We start from the raw sequence: 14,485 nt of genomic DNA, 5'->3' as shown, positions 1-14,485 counted from the left end.
AAGATCAGCGATCTGCCGTTGCCATTAAATCAGAGTTCAATAAAAGAGCTTCCAAGATTGGCTATGGAATTCACCAAACCTCTCAAAAGCTTGCCAAGCTCGCCAAATGTAATCAATTTCATTCACTTTTCAATTCATAATTCATACACGACACCATTCAATTCACAATGTATTGTTGATGCTGATTAAGGCCATCTTTGGATTCACTTTTTTCAGCTTATTTTATTACATAAATATTTGTGATATTGTTTGGAAGAATTTTTATAACCAGAATAGCTTATGAAAACAGTTTATATAAAAACAATTTTATTTTATTTTTTGATATAGAAATAGTTTATACATAAGAAGTTTTATGATAAACATTTATACTATGAATGTTGCAAACAAGAATTAATACCTTTTGGTTCTTTTTTCTTTCCGTAGTGGCCAAAAGGACTTCAGTGTTTGATGATCCAACCGTGGAAATTCAAGAGCTTACAAGTGTTATTAAACAAGATATTACCGCACTCAACTCTGCGGTTGTGGATCTTCAATTACTCAGTAACTCTAGAAACGAGAGTGGACATGACTCTACTGATACAACTAGCCATTCCACTACGGTTGTGGATGATCTGAAGACACGGTTGATGAGCACCACTAAAGAGTTTAAAGATGTTCTCACCATGCGAACTGAGGTATTGTTTTTGTAATTTGTATTGGAGTGCTTGTGCAATGTTGTCTAATGTAATCGCAGACAATGATGCTATAAGAATTTAATTTGTATATAACTTTTTTACTCATGTAGACATCACTGTTTAGATGTTTTTGTAGATATTTTAACAAAGTGGCACCATTATGTAATTTGATTGGATGCACCTGAAACAAAGTTGTATACTTTCAATGCATAGCAATTAATCTCATGTTATAATGCTGTTGTTTTTCTTTTTTTGATTGAAGAACTTGAAAGAACATGAGAGTAGAAGACAGTTGTTTTCATCCGCTGCCTCTAAGGATGCTGCAAATCCTTTCCTCCGTCAACGTCCATTAACTACAAGGTCGGCTGCTACTGCCAGTACTTCTAATGCCCCCGCACCTCCATGGGCTAGTGGGACATCATCTTCCCAGTTGCTTTCTAAGTAAGTTATGCTATTTCTTTCTTTATTTTTTGATTGTTTTGTTGCTTCAGTGTAGACTGGTAACTAACTAACTGAGTTTTTAAATCACCGTTTTTTAGAAGGAACTGGTGACTCTGAGTATAATTGCCTTATTAATATGGAGTAAAGTGGGTCATCTACCCTTCTTTTTATTCATTTTCCTTGAATAGTTATGTAAAGTACAACTCAATTTTGTTGTATTTTAGCATAACCATTGTACATTAATTTTAGATTGCAGACTTTGTTTTTACCTCTCTATTGTAATTGCGTGAACAAGCATAAATTCACAACCTCTGCTTTACTGTATTAATTCATTCACTCGCCTAAACAAGCTGGTTAGTTCGAACCTTGTTTTTTCAGCCTAGCCTGGCTCGGCAAAACTGCAGGACTTGTGAACCGTGGCCTAGCCATGAGAAATTGGCAGGTCAAACAGGCCAGCCCATAATACATGTAGAAAAGCAGGCTGGCCTATTCAATGTTTCAAACCATATTACTTTCATGGGCTGGCTTGGCCCGGCAAAAGGGACCCCATTTCACCAATGGAAATGTCAGGTCAGCCGCATAAAAATTGCGAATATTTTAGGACCAAAACTAAGAGCTCTAGTTGTAAGACATAATTCATGCATCCTTTCTTATTTAATATGCAAACTCCTTGTTTATTTTTAAGGATGTTTCTTGGTGGGTCAAATTCTTTTTAAAAATCTTGCTTCATGCATTCTTTTTATGGCTTTTGAATCTACAGAAAGCAAGAGGACGAGGAAAGTCAACCATTGTTACAACAGCAGCAGCAGCAGACAGTTCCATTGCAAGACAGTTACATGCAAAGCAGAGGAGCAGCTCTTCAGAATGTTGAGTCCACTATTCATGAGCTCGGCAACATTTTTAATCAACTAGCAACACTTGTTTCCCAACAAGGAGAGATTGCCATCAGGTTTTTAAATGCTTAACTCATGTGCTATATACATACATCCTTATTGTTTTTTATTATTGTATTCTAATATAATATAGAAGGTATGTTACTAATAGATACAAGTTGTAGTTTGCCAGTGATTCTGTTACGAAATAAGCCAATGGCAGTTGCATGAGATGAGTTTGGGTCGTGACTGAAATACTACTAACTTGTATGGGAGATGATGATATACACTGACTCAGAATGCTAGATTAACAGACAGAAAACTAGAAAGTTTAATTGAATATACTCCTCCAATGCTGGATCAATGGTAGCTAGGGTTGAGTTGAGAAGAGCAAGAGTGAGATAAAATTGTGTCTTCCCTGGCAGTTTGAGAGCCTGGTCTCTCCACCCAAAACCAATCAACCAACTTACTGCTTTCCTTTACATTCGCTGCCTCTATTCATAGAGGCTAACTATTTAACCACTTTAACAGCTATCATAACTAGATATACTCCCAATAAACAATGCCTGACTAACAGGGGCTGGCCCACTTCATTTCTGGGACATCTGATGTACATTTTCCTAATTGGGGCCTGTTCCTAACTCATGACTAAGTTGTTTACTGCTTGTTGACTCTAGGGATATGATGTACTTCTGTTTGAATGGTTATTTGCTGATTTATTAAGCAGAGAATGAGAGAATTGACTTGCATAAGAATTTGATCCTATAAAGTACCGATAGGTACTTCGGTATTATTGGGCGCGTAAGTTTCACATCGAGTAGTATGAGATGTTTGGTGAAGTATATAAGCGGTTAGATCTTCCCCTTGACAGATTGCTTTTATATGCCTTGGGTGCTTGTCAAATGGTACCAGAGCTGCTTGTCGGTGTCTAAGAAATGGCTACTCGGGAAGGGTCTGACCATAAAGGCCGCCGGTTGAAGCATTGTAGAGTGTATCCATTGGGGAGTTCACTATCAGTATGACAGGGACATGGGTATTATGGAGTGCCTAAATCTCATGTGAAGAAGTATGGAATATTCGGTGGAATACTTAAGTGGAGTGGTTCCTGACAGCCAGCTTTCAAGTGAGACTTCTCCGAGTGCTTTGGTGCTTATCAAGTATAAATGGATAAATATTGATGAAAATGTCAACCCAATATGTTATGGTAACTTTAGATATGGACCAGTTCTCTGGTACTTGTACTTGCAAAGGTTCTGAACATTTGATGATGTCTTCCAATGAGTTGTTTCTACCGCACTTCACTCTTTAAAGTACATTCTACACTTAAATGAAATGTATGAATTCCACAACTGGGCCTTCCATGTATTGCTTTAATTAATTTGTCAATCCTATTTGTTCCTTTTAGGGTGTGTTTGGTTGGAGGGGAGTGGAGGGGAGAGATTATTTTAAATTTTAGTCATTTGGTTCATTTATTTGGAGGGAAAGGAAGGGGAAGGGATGGGAGCAAAATCCCTCCTAAGTCAATTTTAGCTCCCCTCCAAAAGTGGAGGGATTTGGAGGGGAGAGAACATTAGTTTCATATTTGGACATAAGTACCCTTTTAATTAATGTAATCTTAAATATTACAAGGGGGGGAAAGTGTAATTTTATCCTTCTCCTCGTGAACCAAACACAGCATTTTAATTTTTTTTTCCCTCTCCTCCCCTTTGTTGAACCAAACAGACCCTTAGATATGCATTGGTCTGTTAGTAGAAACATTTCGTCTGGGTTCAAATTTATTTGATGACAGTTAAAATCACTCTCACATGTTTGGCTGGAGGACTAAGTTGCCAATGACATTTTAGTTGTTCACTTGAAGTTTATCTCCTGTTCTTTCCTTGTTTATGACTGTTTCATATGAAATGTCTAGCTATAAACTGAAATTCTGGTTTACTGATTGAACTTGCGCTTCCACAAGTTTACTTAAAACATGCTAGTTTTACAACCTTGCTGCAATTTCAGTTAAACTATTGTAATTCGGTGTGAACAATTGCATGCTTATACTTTTGATTGCTGATAAGGTGGATTAATTTTTGCTTGATTTCGACTGTTTTCGTATAACCAAATGAGACATTGGTGGGGTTGACAGTGGTACTACTACTAAATTTGCAGGATTGATGAGAACATGGATGATACAATGGCAAATGTAGAGGGGGCACAAGGGGCGTTGTTGAAGTATCTGAGCAGCATATCTTCTAATAGGTGGTTGATGATCAAGATTTTCTTAATATTGATATTTTTTGTTACGGTTTTCTTATTCTTTGTGGCATAGTCATTGAAAAAATAAAAGGACGCAAGGGAAGGCTTTCTTACTGGTGTTAGCACTGTGTATTTTCATTAATGTTTATTTGTCCAAATATATATTCATTCCGGGCTGAGGGTAGCTTAGGGACCAACACTATCGAAATTTATACTTGTACCGTTTTGATAATTTGATACATACATGTTAAAAATTACTACTATTTGTATAGTTCCCACTTCCCCGTTATCTTTCATTATTTGTTTGATTTTATAATACAGTCGAGACTTTCTGTAGTGTTTATTATACATATGGAATCAACTTTCTGTAGTGTTTATTATACATATGGAATCATTGGTATTGGAAGCAAAGCAAATAATGGCTAGACTAGAAAAATTTGTAATATTTAAATCTTTACCAAACTCTGATACTAAGGATTATTTTTACAAGCTTTGAACTCGGTACCGCAAGTATAAAAACCTGATATTTTTTAATATTGTGGATATCGATATTTTTTGATATTGTGGATTTCAAAATGTAGTGAGGATTACTGCTTGCAAGAATCATAAGGATTGCTAGTTATCTCCAAGTCTGTAATGTTAATATTGTTATGTGTTAAATAATTTGTTAATATAGAAGTACGCCTAAGAGAGGGGGGCTGTTTTACAGTGAGATATGCGGAAAAACTCATCCATTCCTAGTGCAGATTGTAATATGTTCTTAGCCTTTTTATCGAAAAGCACTTTTCTCTTATCCTCATCCGTCCAAGAATTTTTTATTTTTATTTCTTCTTTGTTATTGATGACAGTTTTTGGAATATGAGGACCATTTTCAACGGCATCCCATATGTCATCTCCTTGTGCTTCGAGATATGCTTGCATACGGATTTTCCAAAAATCGTAGTGCTCTCCAACAAAACATGGTGGCTTGGTACTGCTACCACCATCTCTAAAGACAGGTTGTGCGGAAGCCATGAGTAATTGATCGAGGAATAAGTTACCTTAACCTGCTCTGATGCCAATTGTTAGTATAGAAGTACGCCTAAGAGGGGGGGGGTGAATTAGGTGTTAGTAAATTTTCTTGTTTTTAGTGATATGGTAATCAGATTTTCTGAGTTTAAGAACAAGGCTTAATAACAAGTGCAGTAAGTAAATGAACACGATAAGATTTATCCTGGTTCCCCTTATAACCAAGGGTACGTCCAGTCCTCTTGCACACCACAAGAGATTAATCAACTACTTGTCAGAAAATGTACAATTCCCACCCTGGGATTCTTGCTACAAAACTTCTAACAATTCTTTCTAAGATAGCACACCACTATCTTACTTGTACAAATGATACAATAAGGTTTGAATAAATCTAAGATGTGGTATATTGATAAACAACTCAATAGTAATTCAAGTACTTGAGAACTTTTTAGAATGATATGAAAATCTAATGCAAGTACTTAGAAAAATCAGAATTTTGTTCAAAGTTGTTCAAATGAATTAATTCAAGGATGGTTAATTTTTGATCTGAAGTTATGGGGTATTTATACTCCATAAAACATCCTTTCAGATTCGTGGCCGTTGATCCAAGAGGTTTGATGAAAAATTACAATGTTCTAGAGGCATTCCAGATCTGAAAAATTGTAATGTTTCTAGGTGTATTCGAATACAGTATATGTGTATTCGAATACACATCTTTGTAACGTTTAAAAAATTCGAATTTTACACCTTGTATTCGAATACACATCAGTGTAGTCGAATACAGATCAATGTATTTTAGCCTCTGACTTAACTTGTATTCGACTACATATGAGTGTAGTCGAATACATTTGGCTACTGACTTAGCATGTAGTCGACTACAGATGGGTGTAATCGAATACACTTGGCCACTGACTTAGCTTGTAGTCGACTACAGATGCGTGTAGTCGAATACACCTTTTAAAGTTTTGCTTCTGACTTAAGTTGTATTCGAATACAACATGGTGTATTCGAATACACTTATGTAAATTGTCAAAAATATGATTTTAAATGATTTGTTAATGTTGTTTTTGATTTTTGAAAACATGTTAAATGCATATGTAAATATGAATTGTTCTCAAGTATTTGAACTATTGATTTGTATCATATACCTTTATATTTACTCATTTATTATTTGGATTTGGAAGCTCATTCAAGATGGTTTGATCTTCTTTTTGATCTTGCTGCATTGTCCATAGTTGGTGGTCTTGTCGTCATCAAAAACATGTAGTTTACATAATTATTTTTTAAAATTAAAAATTAGAAAATTAATTCATAATTAAAATACAAAATTCAAAACTGAAACTTAAAATTAAAATTTGTCTTGGCTTTTTAAAAATTTCAAATATAAAACTAAAATTGCTCCGAACAACATAAAAATGTTTTTTTTTATAAAAATAAAATGGTAAATAAATTTATACGTAACTACTTGGTTCGAAATTTAAATTTGACACATAATATCTAACTTAATAATATAGATATTTATTAATTGAAGTACAACATTAAAAAAAAAAAAAATAGAGATTATCTAATCATTATATGATATGATTCAAATCCTTTTGCTATATGGCTTGTTTTTACTTTGGTATACTATAGTATGTAGTGTATTTGTTTTTAAATATTTTATATTCTTACATAAAGGTTCCTAATGATTTTTTTTTCAGGTCTGTCCCTTCTTGTGAGAAAAATACGTGTATACGAAAATAATTTAAACACAAAACTATATAGATGAAAGCCGGTGTAATTGATTATTGTAAAATATATATTTTTTATAGCAAAATAAGACGTGGTATATATTTATATTTGACAATCGATATTTATGTAAATCAATAAAAAAAAATATAAAAACATTATTTTTACTTCTTAACGTGTTTAGGGATCTCTTAATAGAATATTCTTTTTGAGATAATCTTTAATGTTTTAGTAAATTTTTACGTCTTAATACACTTAAATTTGTACTAAAGAAGGATAAAAAATATTAATGGTAAAATTCACTAATGATTTTTTTAATAAAAAATAGATCACTAACTAATTATAAAGTTGAAATATTCTAAATATCAAAATTATTATTTTTATTTTTTAAAATTAATTTATTTGATAATTCTAGGTTTCTTCATGAATACATACCTTATAATATAAAAATAAAAGTTAAAAAAAGTAAGATAAGTTTTTCAGATATTATTGAATATGTATATGATCCACTTTAAGATGATATTATTATTTTTAAATTGAAAAAAATTATAATTTGATAAATTAGACTTCAAAACTATTGTTTTTAATTTTTTTTATGATGAGACAATTAAAAGTGTTTTTAAATTTTTTATCTATTTGAATAAAATTAATATTTTTTTAAATTATTATAATGATATTTTTTTAATATCCTAACACATTATTAAAGAAAACTGTTGAATGTTACCACAATGAATTCTTCGAAACCAAACTTTCACTCTAAATTATAGATGTATCCATTATTTATCTCTCATTTCACAAGCATAAGCGTATCCTTGTATAGTTAATTTTTGCAACTTTCGTCCAAATTCCTAAATAACATATTCGTACTGTTTAGTAGCGCTTTTAATTAAAGATATTATAAAAATTATTATTCATTATAAAAGAAGAATGATTAACACATTTTTTTATTAAAATAAATATAGCTTTCTCAATAAATATTATATATTTATATAAATTTTTAATAAAAATTGCGTTAACGTTAAACTTAATTTTTTTAATTATCCACATATCTGTATCCGAATTTCATAACAAACAGATGTGTTAATGTAAATTATTTTCTCACATAGTATGGTGACCAATGAGTATTTGAGGTTGAGTAAAAAAAAAAGTGAAGCAGCAGAAGTTCTTATCAACAAAAAAAAGTGAGCATTTCACATTATCAATTAACACAGTCAACTATTATCAAAAGAAGAAGGGTAAAAAGCAGTTTTTATATTATTAAAAAAAAAACAATTAACCATCATCATGAAAGCGGGATCTTGATCTTATGGGTTAAATTCCAATTCCAAATCCCTAAATTCCTTAGAACATACCTCCTCCTCCCCCTTCGTAATCTTATCAAAGATTTCAATATATCCAATTACAATTAGATCTAGGGTTTCCATTTCATTCTCATTCACCAGACCCCTCCTTAAACAAGATGCAGTTCAAATCAACCCAATCATCATTTCGAGATCGTACACATGAATTTCACACCATTGCAGAGAGGTTGAAGAAATCAGCATCAAATGGACCTACCAGTAGTGCCCCTGGTCCTTCATCTTCTTCTCCTTCTTCTTCTTCTCCATCTTCTTCCAGATTGGACGATCATCGATCTGCCGTTGCAAATCAATCGGAGTTTAATAGAAGAGCTTCCAAGATTGGTTATGGAATTCACCAAACCTCTCAAAAACTCTCCAAGCTCGCAAAATGTGATCAATCTCATTCGCTTCAATTCAATTCATCACGGTTAATTATCAATTTTGATTAATATTTTTTTATTCATTTTTTTGTGTGTTTCGCAGTGGCGAAAAGGACTTCAGTTTTCGACGATCCGACCATGGAAATTCAAGAGCTTACAAGTGTAATTAAGCAAGATATTACCGCACTCAACTCTGCGGTTGTGGATCTTCAATTAGTCAGCAACTCTAGAAATGAGAGTGGAAATGTTTCTACCGATACAACTAGTCATTCCACTACGGTTGTAGATGATCTGAAGACTCGACTGATGAGCACTACCAAAGAATTTAAAGATGTTCTCACCATGCGAACTGAGGTACTGCTTTTGAGATTTGTATTGGAGTGTTTTTGCAATGTTGTTATCAGATATTGGTGAAAATGATGTTGTAATGCTCTTGCTTTTTATTTGTTTATGAAGAACTTGAAAGTGCATGAGAATAGAAGACAACTGTTTTCGTCTACTGCCTCTAAGGATTCTGCAAATCCTTTCATTCGGCAACGTCCGTTAGCTACAAAGTCAACTGCTAGTACTTCTAGTGCCCCCGCACCTCCATGGGCTAGTGGGTAAGTTATGCTCTTTTTCTTATGTTGATTGAGCTGTTATAGGGTTTAGTTAAGCATGTTAGATAATTTGAATCACTCTGCTTTTTCATTTAATTAACTTATCGTGTCATCATGTGATTCATGTCATGCTTGATTTTTCAAGAGCTGTGTCACTCAATCCGCTTTTTCTATTGTGTTTCGGTGTATTACTCAATTAATAACCTTTTTGCTCCTTTCTATGTGTTCTCCTTGGATTGTTATTGCAGTATGACTCAATTTTCCAGAACTGTGTCACATCCATTGTACTGATATTAATTTTATACCACAAGCTTTGTTTTTATTTGAAGTTTTAAGGTTTTAAATATAGAGGGAAGGGATACATTAAACACTTGGATTTATTATTATGGTTTGGTATGATCGATGATTTGATATAAAAGACTAATCATTAACCCTTGTTAAGTAGACCTGTCAAATAGGGATACTTAGGAGTTTGTTAGTAGCTGTGTTCCTAGGTTGTTAGTAGTGGTATAGGTGTACCTGCTGTGGTGTTTCTGTTATTAGTTAGTTATCTAGGATCTAATCCCTGTCCTAATGTACCGGAAGTCTTTAAATAGAGGCTTCCACCCCTTTAGAAAGGAGTATTTACTAACACAAACAGTCTGGGTAGTTCGGACTTTGTTTTGCTGGCTTATCCCTGTCTAACCCAACAAAACTGTGCCGCTGACAAACAGGAGGCTAGTCCGTTTTATCCATTTTTCTCAGTTGTACGGCATTTTGAGTTTGTTTCAGGCCGGGTTGAATTATATTTTCAACTCTAATCTTTTACATTTGTATTTTATTTTTTCACGGCCTTCACTTCCACAAAACACAGGAAGCAGGTGGGTGGGGAGAGTCAACCATTGCTGCAACAACAACAGCAACAGCAGCAGCAGATAGTTCCATTGCAGGACAGTTACATGCAAAGCAGAGCTGAAGCTCTTCAGAATGTTGAGTCGACTATTCATGAGCTCAGCAACATCTTTAATCAACTAGCAACGCTTGTCTCCCAGCAAGGAGAGATTGCCATCAGGTTTTCTATTTGTCTCACTTGTGTACTGTTCTATATTTTTTTTATTCCAACACGATTTATGATGTATCTATTACATATGAACTTGGTTCATAAGTAATTCTGTGACCAAGCGAATCTGAGCCAGTTATTAACCCTAAGAGTTAAGTTTGGACTTTGACCTTAATTAGCTTGCATTATGTATAAAGAGCCATTGCTTTGGTTTGTGGTTATTTGTGGGAGATGCTTTGGTTTGTGGTCTTTTTGTTTGCCATTTTTGAAATGCTTGTATGTCTTCTTGAGTTCTTGTTGAGCTTACAATTACTTCCATATGAATTTAGCTAGTATAAAAAGATGGGTGAGCTTAAGAGAGTAAAGCAAGTGTGGTTGTGTGTGTAAGGTTGCTCTCTGTGACTCCGAGAGAAAATCGAGTTAATTACTACACATTAATTGTAAAGTTGTGATGCCATGCTGTTAAATTGCTTATTTTGCTAGTTATGGGAAGAGAAATGGCTTGTGTAAGAATTTAGCATCCTCTAAAGAACAAGGCGAACTTTATAATGTGAAGTACAAGTGGATAACCATTGATTAGAAATGAATAGATCTGAGTCGTGGTAACTTCATGGATACATAATTTCTTGCTTGTATATGAAAAAGGTTATAAACCTATATTGCCTTCTAATGAGTGGTGGTTCACATTTGCTTTGTTCTCTAACAGGCATTCTTCACTTAGAGTTAAATTAACTGCATAAAACCAATGGTTTTCCCTTTTGCTTATTGCTTTAATTACTTCCTTGGTCCTATTTGTTACTTTATAAATGTGATGGTCTTGCCATTGTCCATGGATGCAATATCCGATATACATAGATAGGAGTATGACATTGTAAACTAATTAGTGCTTTTCCTTACTGAATCTTTGACAAGTATTGATTTGATGATATTTTTTGGTAGAAGTGTCGGAGGCAGTAAATTTTTTTCCCTTTCAAATGCTTGGATTTATCTTGATTAGATTCTCCTGATTCTGAGTGCATACATTTTTAATCAATTTATCAATTTTTGTGATTTTTGTTAAAGAAAAATGGATGAACCGAAAAGTAGAAGGGGAGAAAGTCCCAGAATCTATGTTGTCAAACCTGTGAGTTGGTTAGCTTGATGACATACATATTTAAGAATGTGTACTTTCATCAGCAAAATTACCATGATCAACTCTAGGAGAAGTTTGTTAAATGTTGAGATTGAATGTTTCCGATTGTAAAGGTCTTGTTTAACGTTATATTTTGGGTGTTTGGATTCCTTATGTATGATTAGATATTATTGTTCAATATGGCATTAGTTTTGTTCTCTTTAAATCTTTAATCTTTTTAATAATTTTTTGTTATGAATATTGATATATGTTATTTATTAGACATGCCAACTTGCAATTAGGTGGTTTTTTACTCAACCTGACACTGTTTAGGGATAAGGATCTTGAGTAAAAAAAGGATTAGAATTTGAACATGTCCCATCCCATGCTCTGTAAGAAATTTTTAAGAACCTGCACTCTTCCCACCCACTCATACTTGTAAATATTGTAAATTTATATATTATTACTTGAAATAGTAATAAGGATCTTGAGTAATAAAAAGGATTAGAATCTGAACATGTCCCTTCCCATGCCCTGTAAGAAATTTTTTAAAACCCGCACTCTTCGCACCCATTCCATAGTTGTGAGTATTTTAAATTTATATATTATTACTTGAAATAGTAATCATAAAAGTAATCTACTATCTCATATAAGACACTTGCATGTTTAGGATTAGTGTTAAAATGGTGTGAAGTTAAGATGATGGAACTCATTGGTAGCTAAAATAATCATAAACCTTGTATTGACAACGTGTATTGCGCTAGTTTAGCCTATACTTGCACCAACCCTGACGCTTATTGCGGCAGGTTTGAAACCCACCATACCAGCTTTGGGTATTCACTGCCCACATTAGAGTAACATTGTTGAGCTTATTATCAGCTATATTACCAAAAGTAGGAGTTTGCTCCTTCATGATTTTGGCTTGAACTTGCTTGTTGACAACCTTGATGCTCATTTATAACTAAGAAAATTTGGTGCGAACAGTTGCATATCTGTACTTTGATTACTTTATAAGGTGAATTGTCTTTTGTTTCATTTTTGTTTTCATATTGGCCAATTGAGACATTGGTGGAGTTGACAGAGGTACTTAATCTTAATTTGCAGGATTGATGAGAACATGGATGATACATTGGCAAATGTAGAGGGGGCACAAGGGGCTTTATTAAAATATCTGAATAGCATATCTTCTAATAGGTGGCTGATGATCAAGATTTTCTTTGTATTGATGTTTTTCCTTATGGTTTTCTTATTTTTTGTGGCATAGTCGTTCCAGAGACAGAAATTTGATCAGGAGGACACGTGACGGCCTTCTTATTGGTGACAAGCCTTTTGTATTCATTACTATTTCTTTCTCCAAATATATATTCCTTATGACAGAGTTTAGCTTTGGACCAACTTTGTCAAATTTTATACCTGTACGTATTGATGCATATATATAAGGAGGCTAAATACTGTGTGCATTGCGTTTGTGATGATTATTTTATGCCTTGAGAATAGAAAATGAGTAAATACGCTAAATTGGGCACTTTTATCAATGTAATCCTTTTTTTAATCAACATTCCAAAATAATAACTGGCTTCACAAAATGTGGATCAATTGGCATACAAAATAAAGTGAGAAGAAAAGATGAAAGAATGAAATATAGAAGAAAAGAATAGTAGAAGTTTTTCGGAGAGAAAAATATGATTTAGTCATATTACCAATTTCTCATAAACTAAATTCTAAAATATTAACTCTATTATTTTTAATTATTTAAAAATGTTATGAATGATATTATTATTGGATGTTTACATTGTAGAAGAATAGTAAAAGACAACAATTGATGTAGATGTCTATGCACATTATTCTTATTTTCGATAGTAAATATGGACCCTATAAATAAATACTTCAAGGTTTAAATGTAATACACAAGAATAGAGTGATTTATTTATGTCCATTATCTTTGTCTTTTGATTTTCATATTTAGTTATCTCGAAAGATTTTATCTTGATACAAATTTAATTCCTTTATGATTTGGTAGAATTTTAAAATTTTAAATTTTATTACTTTTTCTAATAAGAATTTTATTTTAGCTCAAATGATTAATAGATTTTAATTAAAAACGAATCCATTAAGATTATTTAAACTTAAATTATGACTAAAATATTTTGACTAAACTCCAAATTTTTAAGTATATTTTGTAGAGTGATAAAAATTTAAATATTCTTTAAAAAGTAAATAAATCTTTTAGTTTGGTTTGGATTTATTTAGAGTATACATATTTTGTTTATCAAAATAAGGACAAATATCTAAACTAATTTTTGTGATTAATTTAAAGTAAATTAATCTTTATAAATAAATTGCACATGAGATATGAGATAGATAAATTAATAACGTAACTCACCCATTGTAACAACTATATATATAAGACAAATAAAAAATGTTATCTATTTATTTTGACAAATAAAAGATATGAATTTAATTTTTATGTATTGTATTATAAAGATTTATATATTATTGATGCATCACAACTAATTATATTCACAATTTTAGAAATAGTTAAAATAAAAATTAAATATTTTTATTAGTTTGACCGTGGTTACATATAAATTAAATCTATTTTTTTATTTCAATAAAATTGTATTTCTTTTCTTTTTGAATGTCGTATTTCTGTTTTTTTTTTAAGTTTTTGAATGAAATTGTTAGGAGATGAATTATCTTTATATTTCAGATAATCGCAAAAAGATATTTATCTATTTTTGTTACAAATCAAAGAAGATAACAACAAGTGGGCTTGGGCTTGAATCTTTGTGATATATATAAGATGAGAAGACACATCAAACACATATCAAATCTACTTCTCACCTTTTACTCCTTCTCTTTCGTGTTTTTCTTTCCGAATAAAGCAACAACGCTCTGTTTCGTTCCTCGCCGTAATGTCACTGCCGAATCAACTTGCAACAATTCTAAGGGAAGACAGAGTCAGTGCTCTGCCGGACGAACTTCTCTATTCCATTCTCTCCTTTCTTCCGATCAAAGACGCCGCCGTCACAACCGTCCTCTCAAAGAGATGGAA

At 32.5% G+C, this 14,485-nt stretch overlaps 2 protein-coding genes across 2 annotated transcripts in view; both read left to right on the top strand.

Annotated features, from left to right (window-relative positions):
* LOC101499390 (syntaxin-32-like) overlaps positions 1–4,521 on the top strand; it is a 5,115-nt gene extending 594 nt beyond the window's left edge. Inside the window, exons 2-6 of the mRNA XM_012716183.3 lie at positions 4–108; positions 424–674; positions 937–1,115; positions 1,876–2,064; positions 4,139–4,521. Coding sequence (XP_012571637.1) covers positions 4–108; positions 424–674; positions 937–1,115; positions 1,876–2,064; positions 4,139–4,298 — 884 coding nt within the window. The 3' untranslated portion in view covers positions 4,299–4,521. The remainder of the gene's footprint in view (positions 1–3; positions 109–423; positions 675–936; positions 1,116–1,875; positions 2,065–4,138) is intronic.
* A 3,721-nt stretch (positions 4,522–8,242) lies between these two features.
* On the top strand, positions 8,243–12,890 carry LOC101506323 (syntaxin-32-like). Its single transcript, XM_004501216.4, has 5 exons — positions 8,243–8,691; positions 8,785–9,035; positions 9,138–9,283; positions 10,134–10,331; positions 12,535–12,890. Exons 1-5 carry the CDS (start codon positions 8,421–8,423, stop codon positions 12,692–12,694), a joined length of 1,026 nt encoding a protein of 341 aa, XP_004501273.1. The 5' UTR covers positions 8,243–8,420; the 3' UTR covers positions 12,695–12,890.
* Positions 12,891–14,485: the final 1,595 nt, after the last annotated feature.

The sequence above is a fragment of the Cicer arietinum genome, chromosome 5 (genome assembly GCF_000331145.2).
Source record: "Cicer arietinum cultivar CDC Frontier isolate Library 1 chromosome 5, Cicar.CDCFrontier_v2.0, whole genome shotgun sequence".
NCBI classification, from domain to species: domain Eukaryota; kingdom Viridiplantae; phylum Streptophyta; class Magnoliopsida; order Fabales; family Fabaceae; genus Cicer; species Cicer arietinum.
Note: the sequence above shows the minus strand (reverse complement) of the source record. Positions and strands in the feature narration are given on the sequence as shown.